Source organism: Nelumbo nucifera, chromosome 5 (assembly GCF_055504915.1).
Source record: "Nelumbo nucifera cultivar China Antique chromosome 5, China Antique-T2T, whole genome shotgun sequence".
NCBI classification, from domain to species: Eukaryota; Viridiplantae; Streptophyta; class Magnoliopsida; order Proteales; family Nelumbonaceae; genus Nelumbo; species Nelumbo nucifera.
This window is the reverse complement of record NC_142653.1, coordinates 40,785,030-40,804,096: the sequence shown is the minus strand read 5'-3', so window position 1 is coordinate 40,804,096 and position 19,067 is coordinate 40,785,030. Positions and strand designations below refer to the sequence as shown.

The 19,067-nt window shown below is 38.5% G+C and overlaps 1 protein-coding gene across 3 annotated transcripts in view; it reads left to right on the top strand.

The window, feature by feature from the left end:
• Positions 1–19,067, top strand: part of CDKE;1 (cyclin-dependent kinase E;1) — a 49,037-nt gene that overhangs the window by 13,336 nt on the left and 16,634 nt on the right. For all 3 annotated transcript variants that reach the window (XM_010245186.3, XM_010245184.3, XM_088887449.1), the window contains exon 11: positions 14,151–14,198. In XM_010245186.3, coding sequence (XP_010243488.1) covers positions 14,151–14,198 — 48 coding nt within the window. The remainder of the gene's footprint in view (positions 1–14,150; positions 14,199–19,067) is intronic.

Sequence of the window (19,067 nt, the reverse complement as noted above, 5' to 3'; positions counted from 1 at the left end):
GGCTTTTATGAAAATGTTGGTAAAGGAAAGGTGTGTAGACTCAGAAAATCCATGTATGGACTGAAGCAGTCACCTAGGGCTTGGTTTGACAGGTTCAGAGGGGCACTCATCCGTTTTGGATACACACAGACACAGTCTGAGCACACCCTCTTTGTGAAGAAGAGAGATGCTCTGGTGTCAATTCTGATTGTGTATGTGGGTGATATAGTGGTGACAAGAAATGATTTGGAGGAGATTGATGATCTCAAAAAATCATTGCAACAAGAATTTGAGATCAAAGATCTTGGTGTGCTCAAATACTTCTTGGGGATTGAAGTTGCAAGATCCAAGCGTGGGATCTTCATTTCACAGAGAAAGTATGTACTTGACCTACTACGAAAGACTGGGAAGTTGGAGACCAAACTAACCGACACTCCTATTGATCCAAATCATAGAATTAATGGTGTGGATGGTGAGTTGGTAAAGGATGTGGGGAGATATCAAAGAATGGTGGGCCGACTGCTGTATTTGTGTATGACACGATTAGATAGTTCTTATGCTGTCAGTGTTGTGAGTCAGTACATGCACGCACCTCGGGTTCATCATTGGGAAACTATTTGAGAGAATACTTGCATATCTGAAAAAGCACCTTGGCAGAGGCATTCTTTTCTCAAATCATGAGAATCTGAAGCTAAAATCCTATACAGATGTAGACTGGGCAGGATGCTTAGATGACAGGAGGTCTACATCAGGAGTGTGTACCTTTGTAGGTGGAAACTTGATCTCCTGGAAGAGTAAGAAGCAAGTGGTTGTGGCAAGGTCAAGTGCAGAGGCTGAGTATATAGATCCATGGCTCATGGTGTCTCAGAACTTCTTTGGGTTAGATCTCTTTTGAGTGAGATTGGGGTGAAAACAGAGGAACCTATGATGTTATACTGTGACAATCAGGCTGCAATCAATGTTGCCCATAATCCAATTCAGCATGATAGGACAAAATACATTGAAGTTGATAGACACTTTATAAGAGAAAGGGTAACAACCGGGGAAGTTTGTTTGCCTTATGTCTCTTCAGAGTTGCAGCTGGCTGATGTTCTCACTAAAGGGATGGCAAAGAACAAGCTTAAACATGATCTACACAAGTTGGGAATGTGTGACATTTACTCCCAACTTGAGGGGGAGTGTTGAAGATTAATCAGTTTTATGATGATTTTCTGAGTAGATGTTTTATGTTAGTTGTTTTATAGGTGGGGACCACAGTAACTATGTGAGTCCAAATTTTATTATGTTTTTGAGTGTTATATATGCTGTTTTATGTGAGTCCAAATTTTATTATGTTTTTGAGTGTTATATATGCTGTTTTATGTTTTGCCATCCTATAAGGGCATAGTTGTCTTTGTGCTCTTCTATTATTTTTAGTATAAATAATAAGTGAAGGGGGCGGCCAGATGATTGCTCTCTTTTCTTTTCAACTTCTCTTATTCTCTTATTCTCTTCAAGAAACTACTTTTCTTTCATATTTTTTAATTCAGCAGATTTCTACTGAAACAAGATGCCCTTTTAGAAAATTGCAGCTCTTAAAAGATAGAGTTATGTTTTTGTGGTGTCATATAATACATCATTTTCAGAAATTTGCAGCTCCTAAAAGAAAATTGCAGCTCCAAAAAGAATTCTATGGTATTAACTTTGAGATCATTTTCAGAAATTTACTACAGATTCTAAAATCTTGCTTATATGTTATTCCTCGTGTGGTGTCATGTAATACATCTAACAATGTAAAGAGAGTGTAGAAACACACTTCAATCACAGCTTCATCGAGTGTCCGATGCTTTGGACAGGGCTCATTCAGATCATGAAGTCGAGAAGGAAAGCACTTAAAAAAAAGAATGTAATGAGAGAGTTATAAGACAGTTTCGAGGTTTGCTGACGACCCATTGGGTAACCGTGATCCTTTAGGAATCAGAGGGATTATGGAAGATAGAAGGATTAACATAGTCTGGGCTTGTATGAGACTTATGCCTTGAAGGTTACACCCAAACATATAATGTACCTATGCCTTCTGATGCCTCATATAAAGAAAATATGCTTCTTTCCCATAACCAGACTGAGTTGAAGACCATTCTAAGTATTTTGGGTCTTGTTTGTGATTTGTTAAAATATTTAGTGTTTTTGACACCCATTAGAAGTTTTAATTTACATTAAGAGCTCTCTAATAGTGTTGAAAGATTTCTAAGGATGTAATTATTTTTTCTTAAAACCTCGTAGTAGTACTTTGTACCATGGATTTATACGATAGAATCCATTTATGCATTCTTCTTTCATGAAGATAATCTTTTTTGAGTATTACATCTATACTTTAATTTTTTCATTTTAGTTCATGCTTTTTTCTCGAAGAATGAATCTCATGAGCCTTAAGCCTCATATAAGGGTTCTGCCTCTTGCATCAGAAGATTCTAGTGCCTCAACTCATTCCTTCATCTTTTAAAGTATTGGTGGACCTATTTTGGAGGCAGATTTAACAAAAGCTGAGATAATGACTCTCCTTTTTGGCCTTAGTGTGTTGGACTTGTCTCTAGAAACTGTCATTCTTGATTGGTGGTGAATCTGCAAGTGTCATTTAATGAGCTTAGTTTCTTGGGAGGGGCCTTTCATGTTGAATGAGATACATCTACATTTGAAATTCTGTAGTCATGTTTAGAGATGTAATTAGCCTTAGGGGCTAGTAGATAATGGATGACTTGAATGACTTATTGCTTTGTTTTTTAGTGGATAAAATAATTAAGTAATAAGATTTGAATGTATAGTAATCACCCCAACTTCAGCTTCAGCCATGAAGGAGCTCACAACTTCATTAATAACTTGTTCACTAAGAGACAAGACAATTGTTCACTTCAGCCATTTAAACTATTATTAAATGTCCCTTTATTGTATAGCTGAAATATTTGTACAAGAAGGCTAATTTATTTTATTGGATATTTGGAAAGAAGAAATAGGAAGATCTTTGAAAGCAAAAGAGAGGAGATAAAATGGTATGCTGATATTGAATTACATTTTGATTGGCTGATGGTTTAACCAGTCTGAAGATGTGGGATAGATTCTTTTGCAATGGAGTTTGGGGATACTCTTGATATATTATTTTTAACTTTTTGAAGTCTGGTGTTGGACTCAGCTGACTGTGTGCTGTATGAAGGGCATTTTGAATCTGTAGATCGTTTACTACACTGCAGATTCTTTTTTGAAGTCTGGCCAAGTTTGAGAGCTTGTTTGGAGTGAAGAGATGCTGCTCATGTTCAGTAGTGGATTTTGTGAAGAGGTTGTGGATAGAAGGGCTGTCAAAGAGGGGAAAATTGGCCTGGAATGTGATCCCTGCTGTGGTTTTTTGGTCTCTATGGCAGGAGAGGGGTGCAACTGTGCAAGGATTTTTGAAATCAAAAGTAGTTCTGTGGACTCTACTTTTCAGAAGGCTTTGGGAAAGATGTTTTGATGGCTAGCTGGACACTAGTTGTTTAAAAATACATCTAGATGACTGATGATAGGACTATTGTAGAGAGACTGGGCCGAATGGGCCCTAGCCCATTAGTGTCTTACTTAATAGTTCTTTCTTTCTTTTCTTTCTTTTCTTTTTTTCTTATTGGGCATTTTTCTTTATGGGCCTTTAGCTCTTGTTTATGTTTTCTAAGTGTATTGCTGATGTGGACGCCCACTTAAGGGCAGTCTTGTAAATTATGTAATTTAAGTAAGTTTAATAAAAGATTAGTGTGGGGGAAAGAGGAGATCATCGGACTCCTTTCTTTCTCCTTTCATCTCCATTCTTCCTCCTTGCTGTCTTCCTCTTCTTCTCTACTTCTTTTGCTTTTATCTAAATTATTCTACTAATTTTATTGGTCTGATTCGCATCTTGGTATCAGAGTAGGTCTTCATTCGCTTTTCTCTTTTTTTTTTTCCTTTTCTTTTCCCATACACTTTTTCTAATTGAAATGTGTATGGAGAGATAAATTGTTGATCATTTAGAGAGTTTGTTTGCCTAGTTGGTAGAGGGTTTGGAGAGTCAGAATCTGGCTGTAGATTGCAAAGAAAGTGGGATTGCAGATTTTTCCCAAAACCCTAGCTGACTAGAGTTTCCAGTTATGGGTTGAAGAGATCGTTTGGGTGTGGCGCTGAAGGCTTGGAGGGTTCCTTTTTATCTCCAAAAGTGGGTGGTTGCAGTTGGAAGTGGTGTAGAGAGACTGGTTGGGAAGTTATTATACCTTTGCATGACTCGACTAGATATTTTCTATGTAGTTAGTGTAATTAGCCAGTTCATGCATTCTCCTAGAGATACACATTTAATAGCTGTAGAAAGGGTTCTATGCTATCTAAAAGGGACTCCAGGGAAAGGTATCTTGTTTGTTAAGCATGGACACATGAAGCTGGAAGCATATACTGATGCTGACTGGGCCGGATGTATTGATGATAGGAGGTCCACTTCAGGTTATTGTGCTATGGTTGTAGGGAACATTGTATCATGGAGGAGTAAGAAGTAGTCTGTAGTGGCTAGATCCTTAGCTGAAGTGGAGTACAGGGCAATGGCACATGGAGTTTCTGAACTTTTGTGGTTGAGATCACTTTTAGAAGAACTGGGTATAGACTGTGAGAAGCCAATGATGTTATATTGTGACAACTAGGCTGCTATCAACATTGCACATAATCCTTTTCAACATGACAGAACTAAGCACATTGAAGTTGACAGGCATTTTATACGAGAGAGAGTTGCCTCAGGAGAAGTCTGTCCACCATTTGTTGCTTCTGAAGAACAGTTGGCTGATGTTTTGACAAAAGGTATTCCTAAGGAAAGCTGATTCACTATATAAGCAAGTTGGGCATGATTGATATCTATGCTCAGCTTGAAGGGGAGTGTAAAGAGGTTGGGCCAAATGGTCCCAAGCCCATTAGTGTCTTACTTATTAGTTCTTTGTTGTTATGTTTTTTTTTTTTTTTTTCTTATTGGGCCTTTAGCTCTTGTTTATGTTTTCTAAGTGTATTGCTGATGTGGACGCCCACTTAAGTGCAGTCTTGTAAATTATGTAACTTAAGTAAGTTTAATAAAAGATTAGTGTGGGGGAAAGAGGAGATCATCGAACTCCTCCTTTCTTTTTCCTTTCTTCTCCATTCTTCCTCCTTCTTCTTGCTGTCTTCCTCTTCTTCTCTACTTCTTTTGCTTTAATCTAAATTATTCTACTAATTTTATTGGTCTAAGTCACATCTATTATCACCCCCAAAATTGAAATTACATTTACATAGAAGCCTAAAACAATCGCTGTCTCATAATAACCATAGTTTTCAAGGTGCCAAGGCGAGGCTAGGCGATAAGGGGGTGTCACCTAGTCGCTCGCCTAGGCGATGGATTTTTTTATGTAGAAAACATAGATCCTAGGGTAGTTCTCTAGGTACCATAACCATATTTCCTTAATAATTATTCATAATTTTCATAAGAAAAGTATAGAGTTCATGTATAGAAAATCAGCATATTAATGAGAAGAAAAAGAAGGAAAAGTAAAATAAAAAAGTATAGGGGCTGAACCCTTATTTTTGCTATAGGAAAAGAAGAAAAGTAAAAGTAGTAGTAGAAAATATGTTGATTAGACAAAATTTTAAGTTCTTTCTTACTTATTGGTTCAGGTTTTAACTTTTAGCGTCTTTGAGGATTCAATACAGCATTTAGCAATGTTTGTATTGATTAAACCCTAACAAATAAGAAAATAATAAAAAGAGATTAGTATATAAACACACAAAATGAATATTTAAGTTTAATAGTGCCTATTTTATAATTATAATGCCAAAAAAATAAAGAATAAAAAAGTATTTTATAATACATAGTACAAAATTGCTTGGTGGTTAGGTGAGGCGAGCCTCAAAGGGCGCCTTGTCGCCTAGGCGTTGCCTTGACAAATGACAACTATGCTCATAACCCGTTGCTTAGCAAGGGAATCAACCATCCCGTTTGCAGTCCTTATCCACTCGAATTTAGCACTTATTCTTCGCAATACTTTTTTTATTGATCATTAAAGGAATTTTATAATCGAAATTAAAGTTAAAAAGTTTTACAACTTTGTGTATGGGACTAGAAGTCCTACACTAAAACAATTGTTGCCTCAAAGCCCCTTGTTTAGCAAGATAGTCAGCTAGCCCATTTGCACTCCTTCTAACCCATTTGAATTCTGCCTCTACCTCCCTTTCAACCTTTTCCACTTCCCTTTTCACTTGTTTGAAAGTCCATGGAGTAGTTCTATTGTTTTTAGCCCAAGAGATGATCACCTTGGAATCCCCTTCAACCTCAATATGCCTCATTCCTAGTTGCTTGGCTATCTTCAATCCTTGTAGCAATGCCATTACCTTAACTTTTAGAGAGTTGCCCATGCCGATAGGCCACAAAATAATGCTAATATTCTCCTTTCAGAATTTCTGATTACTCCCCTAATACCTGACAATCCCAGATTTCCAAATTAGCTTCCATCAAAATTCAGTTTAATTCTGTTACCATCTGGAGGTTTCCATTCCATCCTTACTCTCTCTTTCACTCTTGAAGATTGTGCTACTTCTGTCCAGGATCTTATAATTTCAGTGACTGAGAAATCTTGGAAAATATGCAAAGATCTTACCCAATGAGCTACTTTGACTTTGATTGTGTCAATTACCTCCTCCATTGTTCTACTCTTATCCAAGAATATTCTGTTATTCCTTTCTTCCCATATCACCCAAATAGCTGCTTTTGTAGCTTTTCACATAACCTTCCCTCTTTTCTTTGATTGCCTCAAAAAGTCTCGGTTGAAAAGTCCTGCCACATCTTGAGGGGAAACCCACCTGCAACCAAAGAGAAGACAAAAAGATTCCCAAATATGATGCACAAAGGAACAAAATAACAGTAGATGTGTCAAGGTCTCACCACTTTCCTTACAAAGGGAGCACATGTGAGGAGAAAGTCCAGCAAAAGGCCTTCTTTTCTACAACATATCACACGTGTTAACCTTGCCAAGGAAAATTTCCCAACAGAAGGCTTGAATTTTTGGGGGGATAGGCTTACTCCAAATTTCTTTTACAGGGAATTCCCCAACCGGGTTGCTAGGTGTGGCAAGAACATTAAAGAAAGAGGAACAAGAGAAGAGGCCATCTAAGGAGCCTTTCCAAATTCTAGAATCTTCCAAGGACGGGTCCAAATGAACTTGTCCTATTAGATCCAACAATTGAATTAAGGAGACACATTCATTTTCCCTAAGGTCCCTCCTAAAACCCAGATTCCAATTGACCCCACTTGGGCCAGGATTACCCAAAATGTTTACTGTTTTCCCTTTGAAGTTTGACGAAGTGTATAGGTCTGGGAAGGGGTCTTTGAGTGGACTATCTCCCACCAAAGGTCTTCCCAGAAACGTACTTTATTGCAATACCTTCCACTACCCTAAAAGCATGTCTGAGAGTCCACTGGGTATGTCTATTACAATTTGCCCATGAGTAATTAGCTTTGAATCCCCTCCCACCTTAACATGTCTATAGCCCAATTGTTTTGCTAATCGAAAACCTTGCAACAAAGACATCAGTTCAGCTTTGAAGGAGTTTTCCATTCTGATTGGCCCTAATGATAAAACCATTATCCTACTTCTAGAGTTTCTGGTTACACCTATTCTTGCCATACCCGGATTTCCAAAGGAGGTTCCATCAAAATTCAGTTTTAGTTTGTTGCCTTCTAGAGGTTTCCAATCCAATCTTATTCTGTCTTTTCTCTAGAGGACTGTGCTACCTCAGTCCAGGCTCTTGAAATGTCGTTGACAGAAAACGTCTGAAAGCTGTCCATTGTTTTTACCCAATGTGCAACCTTTATTTTTATGCTTTTTACTACCTCCTCCAGAGTTCTGCTCTTTCCATTGAAGATTCTTCCATTTTTTTTTTTGATCAATAACAGAAACTTTATTAATTAAGAGAAAATTTATGAAGCTTTAGATTCAGTAAGGGGGAGATAAAAAGTCTTAGCTTCCCCATCAGCACATTACAATGAAAGGAAAATGAAGATTCTTCCATTTCTCTCTTCCCAAATAACCTAAACAACTGCTGCCTTTGCAGCTCTCAAAATTATCCTCCCTCTTTTCTTTGGTTGCCTCAAGAAGGTAGGGTGGAAAATACCAACCACATCTTGTGGGGGAAATACCAACCACATCTTGTGGGGGGTATCGCCTACAACCAAAAGGAGAATAGAAATACTTCTAGATGCAATGCACAAAGGCACATGAGATTAATAGATGGGAGAGGGTCTCACCATTAGCCCTACATTAGAAGCACATATGAGGAGAAAGGCAAGAATTAGGCCTTCTTCTTTGTAGCATATCACAAGTATTAATCTAAGGAAAAATTTCCAATAGAAATCTTGAAGTTTAGGCAGAATGGGCTTACTCTAAATCTCTTTTATCTGGAAGTTCACCATCAACTTAGGTTTTGCAAAACAAATGGATTTTAATTTTTTAAACGCATCTTAACATGGCACTTGGAGTAGACTTGCCGTTCCTCGGTGCAAATTTTACATGGACAACAACCAGAAGATGCAGGATGCAAAAGTTCTAAAATTCAAAATGCAGTCCTAAAACTTTGGTTTCCACCCTTGTGCTTTTGAAACCAAGATTCCATGTAGGAATGACAACGAGGTGGGGATCATATTGCCCTTCCCCGACCTTGATTTTAAAACAAATCCCCGTTCCCAACCTTGATCCCTATCGGGGATAAAAATTGTTCTCCATCACCTATCCTTGACAAAGATGGGTTCTCCATGGGGACCCAAATCCTCAAAATTTTTAATTAATAGTATTTTTGAAAAATAAATTTACTTAAAAAAAGTAAAATTTTAAAATATAAATAATTTAAATATGTTTTGATATATATATATATATAATATAAATAATATCATATATATAATATTTAATATGGATAGTATTTAATATATATAACCGGGGTTGGGGCGGGGTGGGGACTTCGTTCCCCATCCCCGATCCCGACCCCGGTTGGGGATCCCTATTAATCCTCATCCCCGTCCCCGCCCTGCCAAAACAATCCCCATCCCCTACCCCATTGGGTCAGGGAGGTCGGGTACCCAACAGGGATGGGGAAAATTGCCATCCCTAATTCCATGACAATCCGAATATAGATTAATATAAACAAATGCTTGGTTGGACGTTTTGTTAACTCTGAACCAGACGTGGAAGAGGTGTTGACTTGGGTAGTGGCTAGATGGAAGCCAAGTAACTCCTTTCAGGTGAGGAGGCTCAACGTGTGCTACTTTCTTTTTTCCTTTAGCAGTGAGGATAGAATAGGATCAACTACGGGTTCTAGATTTATGGTTGGGGAGGTGGAACCCCCTTGTTGGAGCTTTGACAAATGTGGGGTCATCAAACATCGTTTGGATAAATGTTTTGGTATTCCTTTACATGCTTGGAGCTTCCAAATGTTCAGGGATGCATGTGGTAGGTTCAAGTTCGTTAACTCAAGAACCATCGAGGGGAAGAATCTAGTAAGTGCACATATCTTAATTGAGGTGGAGGAAATTCATCTCATTCCAGCATTCTTGCTTTTTGATTTAAGAGTGGTGGTAGAGGGAGCTTACCCTGGTGGCTGGATCGATAACATGGTTTCATAGCAGGAGGGAAGTGGATCTTTGTCATCAACTGGTTTGAATAGGTGGAATTTAGATGGGCTGGTAGCAAAGGAAGCGTCAAAGGTTGAAGATGAGGGCATTTTGGGAATGAAAAATCAATTGATGATGGTGGGGGTGGTGTTTTGGGGCTAATTGATTTTCGAAAGATTGGGAAGGTGAAGAGGGGAGATTTGGGGAAGAGTTCGAAAAAAGGGAGATAGGAGTGGGGCCCACTCGAAGTCGGCTAAAGGAAAAAAAATGGGGCTGGCATGCTAGACTTAGTGATTTATGATGTCATAGGAGGGATAGAGGCTGAGAGACATGTGGTAGGCCAAGAGGAAAAGGGGTTGGGGTCTAGAGAGGTTGATGAAAAGCCTTCAATGTTGCGTTTTGAAGGGGAGTCTTGCACTTGGAATTGGGATGATGTTGGGGCCCACTTTCCAATGCCTAAACCAAAATATGCAAGACAGCCAATCGTCCCACTCAGTCTAAGGGTAAATAGAAAGAGGTTAGTAACGTTTAAACATTCAAAGGATGTTAGACGTAGGAGATTGAGCAAAATTTGTTTGGATAGGGGGGATCGAAGGGGAAAAGAAATAAGCTGGGAAGGGGAGATCTTCAGATTCAATAGAGGTAAGAAAGAGAAGGTCACTATAAAGTAAGATTTTGTATTAATGTATCACAAAATGAGAAACCTTTGTGTACATAGAATAGCTGTCAGAGAAATATACAAAAGTGTAAATGTGTAATACATTTGATTTTTTTTTTATAAGAATCTAGGTTGGTGCAAAAAGAGTATCATAAGAGAGATAGGAATGATGAAATATGCCCCTGAATCTGTGATTGATGCTCACCCAAGAGTATAACGTGCCTTAATATTTCTTTTATATCTCATCAATGCTTCTGGATTTATTTTTAAAAATACTGACATTTTTTTTCAACCCATATATAATCCAAAGAATCCAGTGAAGTATTCTCCACACCACTCTTGCTTTGGGACTAAGACCCTTCAGATGCCAGCCCAGCAAGAGCTCATGCAAGGATTCCTGGAAGTGAAGGCGTATGCCAAAGATGTCAAGGGGCCATCACCTAGATGGAAGTTGTAACCTCACAATGATGGAAGGGGTGCCTTTGTGTTTCAGATTCTTACAAACATAAAACACAGTCGGAGTTGTCTACCTTCAGCTCTATTCTGTTCATCCTATCAACAGTGAAGCCATCCAGCATAAGAAGGAAACTTTTGGAGGGGGCGGGGTTCTGTTAGATCAAGGAATTTGGGAAAGGGGCAGTGGAAGGGGTGTCAGGTGTTACCATTCAAATTGTCATAAAAAACTTAACCAAGAATTTTTTGGATGCAGTCCCTTTTTTTAAGCCCGATGCATTCCTTTTTGAATGATCGTTAGGTTCCATTCTTTTATTCTCTCTCTCTCTCTCTTTGAGGTGTATGGTTCTTATCATGAATTGGAGGTGTTATATATCAAATATTTCTAGTTTTTGGGAGCTTGGATGGGAGGATTTTGTTTTTCTCCTTCTACTCCCCTTCCATGCACCTACCTCATTTTTTGCTTTTCCTTTTCAGTATATTACATTTCTGATAAAAAACAATCAAGGTGGTTCACTGGGTTAAGTCAATGGATCTTTTTAAGGGTATTCCTGGCATTGACGTGATGAGAAAGTGGAGACAGGTAGTTGTTTCTGCTCCTTGTAAGGAGGTGATCAGGCCTGTGTGGTCCCCACTCCCCACTATCTAGAGGTTTTATTAAGCTCAACTTTGATGGTAGCAGAGAAGGGAATCCGGGTCTGTCTGGCATAGAAGGGTCTTCAGGAATGAGGAGGGATTGCATTCTACTCTGGTCCAATTGGAGTTTGGGACTTGCTAAGGGCTGAAATTAAGGCTGTTATTGGAAGGGATTCAAAATGATAAAGAGCTGAATATCAAGAAGTTGTTAATTGAAGGTGATTCAAAGCTTGTAATTAGCTGGCTCAGGAAAGAAGAGGAGGATGGATGGTGGTACTTGCTAAACAAGGGGTGGGGAGGAATAGTTTATTTTGGGCTGCATTGTAACTTTATTTTCTGTTGGGGAGGGCTAAGAGTTTTTATCCCTCCTCTTTCTTAGTGTACTAAATTTCCTCTTTTTCATTGACATTGATTCTGTTGTTGATAAAAAAAGATAAAAACAATGATTATAAGGTTTTTGGTGTTTTCTGTTTGTAATTATTTGTTGTTGGGGTGTTATCTCAATATTCCTATCTCACACTCTTTTTGTTCTCTAATAATTTTATTTTTTTTATCGAAAAAGTTCGTGCACGTATTTGGATTGAAGGACTCTTTATTTTGGTATTGATGTATCCCATTCTTTTTATAACAAATTTTTTTCTGCTTTTACTAATGAAATTGTAATTGCTATTTTTCCTAAAATAATGCCTTAATCTGTGGATATTGGTCTAAAGGGACTGATAAAATTTTGAAAATTGTTATCTTTTGGATATGTAAAAGGTAAAGTATTGCAATATATTCAAAAAGATCATCTACAAATATAGCTCCTGTATAGTGAGAGACTATACCGAGCAACAAAATTTTATTAGGAATAAATGGGAGAAGTTACCTAAAAATAACTATTTAATAGTTAACACAAGCCAGCAGGTCCCTACAGTCAAAAGATCCCCATAGCTTACATGCTACTACCATGCCTTCCATGGGCAGGACTCCAAAACAAATCTTTCCTGTTAACCCTTTCTCTAGTTGTGGACCTTTGTGACCACTAGAGAAAGGGTTAGGTACCTCCTCCTTCATTATTTAGGCCATAACCTGAGTGATGAGTGTAGAAATTCTCTCATTTACTTTGGGTTAAGTCCAAGAAATTGACTTATAATTTTCAACATTAGCTCCTTTGCATTCTTCGTTGATTTGTCATATAGGAAGTCCTTAGAGTATGCAATTCCTTTGTCATCATGGCTTTGAAAACAAAGTGTTGTGTATATAGAACAATGTAGTCTTTTCTTTTTCTTTCTCCAGTCCCTTTAACTGCTTTTGGTGCTTAAAGATTCTATAGGAGATTAGCTAACTTGTTTTTTTCTGCATGGTTGCTTCTGATATGGTTAGTTGTAATGACTGGTTAATACTTGTAAGTAGATATCTGAATTTAGTGTGACCCCTTTTTCTGTTGACGTGAAGGGCAATAAAGAGGTTTTATACATCCTAATTTCCATCATGTGAAGGGCTTTGGTTGGGATATAGTTTTTGTCCTTTTGTAATTTATAATTTTATATTCTCATTTCAAACATACTGAAACTTAATGGAAGGCTGCATTTTTTGAATTTCTATTTATTTGCCTAGAATTTAAAAATGAATGTTGGCTTTCCTTATTGATTTGCATCAGTTCCAGATATATTGCCAATTGAGAATGAGCTACGGAAGGGGTTGATTGAAATCTCAAATCTGTAATCAAATTAATCAGAATATAGATGGGCTTTGTAGGTTTTTTTAAGGTCATCATTACTCATGGGCTGATACAATTGTGGGCATCCTATTAGAGTCCTATTTTAGGGATAAGGAAAATTTGCATTGGATGAAAATCCCTATGGTGCAGAGTCTTCTCTGGATAAGGTTTTTGAATGTGACTCTTCTGACTGTGTAATGGTGTTGAGGTAGCAGGTACATAAGGTGTTGGGTTGCACAGCGGATGATGACGTAGTTGAAGTTGGAGACTTCTGTGGAGATTCTATTGATCACAGGGAAGAGGAAGTGAAAAAAAAAAGAAGTCAAGGATCTACTTAGAAAATAGAAAAGTGACAGTCCTGGAGTGAGGTTTTTAACGTAAATAATTTTTGTAGGAATGATTGGTCAAAAGTTTGTCTAGTGAGCAAAGGCTTGGGAGTTTCCAGTTCCCCCAAATAAGGGACATTTTTTTCCCTCATTGTCCTATATGCAGTTTGGGGACAGGTAGTATTCTTGGGCTTTGCAGGTGAGGGTTCTATGCTACAGAGGTGGTTCATTATGTTCCTATTTTCCTCTTCTCTTTTTCATATTTGGTTGTCCCAAGGTCCTGGTGTAGCCGTTTAGCCTGTCTTGGGTTCTTTTGGGTTGTCAGTTGGGTGTTGAGGGTATGAGGCCTGGTGTTTTCATTTCCTTGAGCCCCATCACATGCTCATTCCATTTGTATTAGTTCCTTTAGGTGTGGAAGTCTGTATATTTAAGCATAATCAGGGAGGCCTATTTGACATGAATTGTCTGAGCTTTTTATTGAGGGTTATATGAACATTGATCACGTGAAAGCATTTTGTTCAGTGGGAAACAGTATATCTAAGTGGCCTGTTCTGACTTCTGAGTTTGTTTTTTGGCTCTCCAGTTGTAGCATACCCATAATATGATTAATGCATTTGGTGCAAAAAGTTGGTCATTCTTTTCTTTGTTCTTCTTTCTAAAGTTGTTAATCCTTTTACATAATTTGATCTGGCACTAACTAATTTGTCAGTTCATTTTGACCATATTAACTTTTCACTTCTATTATGTCTTTGTTTGCAGATATGATCCTCGAAAGCGTATAACAGCAGCACAAGCACTTGAGCATGAGTAGGACTTCTGTTCTTATATTTATCTTATTGTTGAGGTCTCTAATCCATTTTGCTATATACTATATACTATATGATCTTGGAAAGCATATAATAGCAGCACAAGCAGTCAAGCACTTGAGCATGAGGACTTCTGTTCTCATATTGTTGAGTCTCTAATCCATTTTTTGAAATGCTATAAACTTGGAATTTAAGTCATGATTATGTTTTCAGTATTGCATTCGTAGTTATTTCAGAATGATCTTTACAATAACTCCTATGCTTTTCTCAGTTTGCATTTTGCTGTGCTTGGACTTCATAAGGATCTATAAGAATCTAAGTGGACTAGGTTCCACGAAAACCTTAGAATGTCTTGATTCTCAGGAATTGGGCTTTTTTCCTTTAATAATGAGTGTCTTAGAAATTCTATACTTTTCTTATGTTCATATTGAATTTGTACCCTCATCTTCAAAAAAATGGTTTATAAATAAATATGGTAAACCCATAAGTTGGAGGGAAAAGAAATAGGTTATTTCTTTTGCTCTAATCAATTTGTTATTTGCTTTTCTCCTTTATTGGGTGAGGAGAACATTCCAGTTGATCTGATTTTCTCAGCTTAGTGGAAGTGACACACCATTGACATGCAATGATGTAGAGTTTCAAGAAGATGTTGCCCACATAGTTTCAGAGGGTGGATTAATCCATATACATCTGGAATATTTTGTGATTAGAGAATACCAATTAGATTGAAAGGAATGTTATAAAGTGGCTGTAAGGTTGCCAATGTAGTGTTTGACGAAGCAAAAGGCAATGGATGAGGGGATGAGTGGGCATATGCTCATTATGAAAATGAGCATACTGCAATGGATGACTGGGCAGAGTAGATAGGATAGGATTAACAATATGTGCATTCATGGGAAATTACATAGTTTGGGCATATGCATAAAATTGGAAGACCCTCTACTCCACTAGTGAGGGGTATCCTTATGCAAGATCTGAGTCACAATTCCATAGATACTAGTAGATGATATGGCCCTTGATAGAGTGGAATTGCAAAAACAGGACTGATGTAGCCAACCCAATATTGTCAGGATAAGCTATGATAACCAGATATTTATGAATGAGTGCCATATCATGTTATTTTTATGATAAGGCTGTATTACGTCCTCTTGGTTGTGTGGATTTGTACTTTGTTTGGGTAACTTGGAGGATTATACTTCTTGAGTTTATAGGTTTTTTTAGATTTAAAAAAATAAGAAATGGATTATCAATGGCAGTTGGGAAAAAAGTTTAATAGAAATTAGTATGTAGGCTGGCATGGCACAAATTAGTATCATGTTGGTATGTTTGTACTGTCCTTTTCTTTTTCCTTTCTTTCTTTCTTTCTTTCTTTCTTTCTTTCTTTCTTTCTTTCTTTCTTTCTTTCTTTTTTTCCCCTTTCTGTACGAGGTGTATCAGAGGCATACACCTCATGCAAAAGGCATTTCAGGCATAATGCCTCATTGACCTGAGGCATGCATAGGGCTTTCAATGGGTCGTGTCTGGGTTGGGTCCAAGTAGAACCGGAACCGACCTGACAAGAATTACCAAGTACCCAGAACTGAACTGGACCCAATAGGGTCTATAATTTTAGAGCCAGAACCGAACCATCGGTTATTGGGACAATCGGGTCTGACCTGATGGGCCTGTTTATAATAAACCTATTGAAAATATAATATATAATATTAATTTATTTTATATATATAGCTCGGGTCGGGTCTGAATTGGTTTGGACTGGGTGGAGCTGGTTCCAACCTGATAAGAATCGGGACAATATATGAGGAACCAGAACTAACTCAATCGGTTCGGGTCACCGGGTCCAACCCGACCCATTGACAGCCCTAGGCATACACCTAAGGGCATTTTGGGCATGTCCTGCCTGGAGGCGCCCCCAGGTGTATGCCTCACATGCCTTTAAAAACATTAGGAAGTACCTGGTAGGATGACTGTGAGCTGCTTAGGGAGGCTTTACTGAAGGATTTCAGGCAGGTAGGTAATCAATCAATATACCTTTATTCCAATTTGCTGATGGTGCACGTGCATTATTTATTTGCAAGGTTTCTCTTGATCAGCTACTACATTTAAGATGGTTTGCAATGGTATCTGAACTGTACATTTACATGCACAAGAGTAAACTTAAGGTGGTTGGTCAGTAGTTGGTGTTAGAACAGTTAGCAGGAGTGTTGCGCTGTGATATGGGATCTCCTACCAACTAAATATTTGGGACTGCCATCAGGGGTGACATGCACCTAAAATTTATTTGGGGTCCTATGGTTGTATGCTTTGATAGAAGATCGACTTGGCAGAACAAATTCCTGTGAAAAGGTGGCAAACTCACCCTTGCTAGGAGTTTTGTCTCTAGCCACTTATATTCCCTTTACCAATCATCATCATTGGGTAAAAACCTTGGAAATCTTCCATGTTTTCTCCTTCAATGATACTTTGAGATCATGGAAGCAAGTGGCAAACTTGGCTCAAGGGAAAGAAAGGGTGGTTATGGAATGGAGACTGCCAACACCTAATTCTGTGAAACTAAGTTTTGATGGAAGGTAGTGGCAGATTGGGGGAGTTTGATGAAGAAATGAAGGTAGTGGCAACTAAATTTTATAAAAACCTTTATAAAGAGGTTTGCACCTTCAGACCCTTTCCTAAAGACCTTCCTTTTAAGCAGTTGAGTGAAGATCAGAGTTCCTTCATTGAGAGACCCTTTATGGAGGAGGAAATTAAAGGTGCCATTTCTAATGTTGGCAGATGATAAATTGCCAGGGCCGGATGGTCTTACCAACCTATTTTATGCTAAATGCTGGGACTTTGTGAAACAAGATTTATTGAATGTCTTTCAGGCGTTTTATGATAATGCTTCCCTTCAAAGAAGCTTAAATACTACGTTTATCACCCTCATTCCAAAAATTGAAGGGGCGGTTAATGTTAAAGATTTCAGACCAATCAGTCTTTTGCACAATTTCTATAAGATCTTGGATAAAGTGTTAGCCGAGAGAATGAAAGGGGTGATAGGAAATGTTATCTCATACAATCAAAGTGCTTTTGTCGGGGAGGTAGATGCTTGATTCTGTTCTTATTATGAGCTGATTCACTCAAGAAGAAGAGAGGGTGCCCATGGTTTGATTTGCAAACTTGACATTGAGAAAGCCTATGACCATGTTAATTGGAGGTGTATTGATTTGGTGTTGCAGCATATGAGGTTTAGGCAGAAGTGGAGAAACTGGATAAAAGTATGTATAACCACTTCCAAATTCTCAGTTTTGATTAATGGTCATGGTCAGTCAGCAGGGTTTTTTGATAGTTCTAGGGGTCTATGACAGGGGAATCCCTTGTCCCCCTTGCTCTTTATATGTTATGGAAATTCTTACTTTGTTTTGTAAAAAGGCTGCTGATTCCGGTGTTTGGGAAGGTTTTGCAATCTCTCTTGAGGGGGAAAGGGTCAATATTCTCCAATTTGCAGATGATACTTTATGTTTTGTGGATGCTTCTCCCTCCCAGTTTGATATTGTCCTTGGGATTTTAACCTGGTTTGAGGTTGTCTCTGGACTTAAAGTCAATTGGAACAATAGCCAAATCATTCCAGTGGGCCAAGTAACCAATATAGTTGATTGTGCGGAGGTGCTGGCTTGTCAGATTGAATTCCTCCCTGTGAAATTTTTGGGTTTGCCCTTGGGGGCAAATTGCTCAGTTTCATCGATTTGGGATCCAGTTATTGAAAGAATGGAAAGGAAATTAGCATCCTGGAAGGCAAGATATCTCTCTTTTGGGGGTAGGGTTACTCTGATTAAAAGTACTCTTTCCAATTTACCTACTTATTTCCTTTCTCTTTTCCCCATCCCAAACAAAGTAGCAAAAAGATTGGGGCAGATGCAAAGAAGTTTTCTTTGGAGGGGTTGGGAGGAGGAAAAAAGAGTTCACCTAGTAAGTTCGGACCATGTATGTCTTCCTAAGGCTGAAGGTGGTTTAGGCATAAGGAAGTTGAGGAGTTTTAATTCTGCCCTCCTTAGCAAGTGGATTTGGAGGTTCTCGGCTGAGAGAGAGGCCTGGTGGAGAACTCTCATAGCTGAAAAATATGGGGTGGAGTGGGGCAACTGGAGATCTAGGGATCCTCCCCCAGGCTGGGGAAGTTCCCCTTGGAAAGGTATCATGAAGAATTTCTCTGTTTTCTTGGAAGCGATTTCAGTCAAGGTTGGTAAAGGGGATTGAACTAAATTTTGGAAGGACCCTTGGTGTTTGGACGGGACGCTAGCTGAGTCTTTTCCTCTCCTTTTTCAGTGTGCTTCTAACCAAGAAGCATCTGTGGCTGAGTGCTTTTGTTTGACTGGTGGCTCTGTTACTTGGACCCCCTCTTTAGGAGGAATCTCTTTGATTGGGAGTTAGAAGAGATTGTGGAGTTGTTGATGTCTCTTCTTCATAAGCAGAAGATAGATCTGCTCTTGGAAGACAAATGGTGCTGGAGATGGAATTTGGATGGTGAATGTACTGTCAAATCCTTTGCCTCTAGGCTTTGCAGTTTGGGTCTCACTGATTTCCCAGCTTCACAGATCTGGAATTCTACAAGTCCATCAAAAGCCAACTTTCTGATTTGGACGATGGCCCTTGACAAATGCCTTACAAGATCTAATCTTGTGAGGCGGGGCATCCAAATTATGGATCTATCCTGTGGTCTTTGTGGGCTCCTAAATGAATCGACATATCATTTGTGTATTCATTGTCCGTTCTCCTCTTAGATTTGGGAACACTTTCTCAAGTTCATGGATATCAGTTGGGTTATGCCTAGGTCGGTTAAGGAGCTTCTCTGCTGCTGGAATGTTAAAGGCCTAACCAAGAAAGGGAGTCTGGTGTGGAG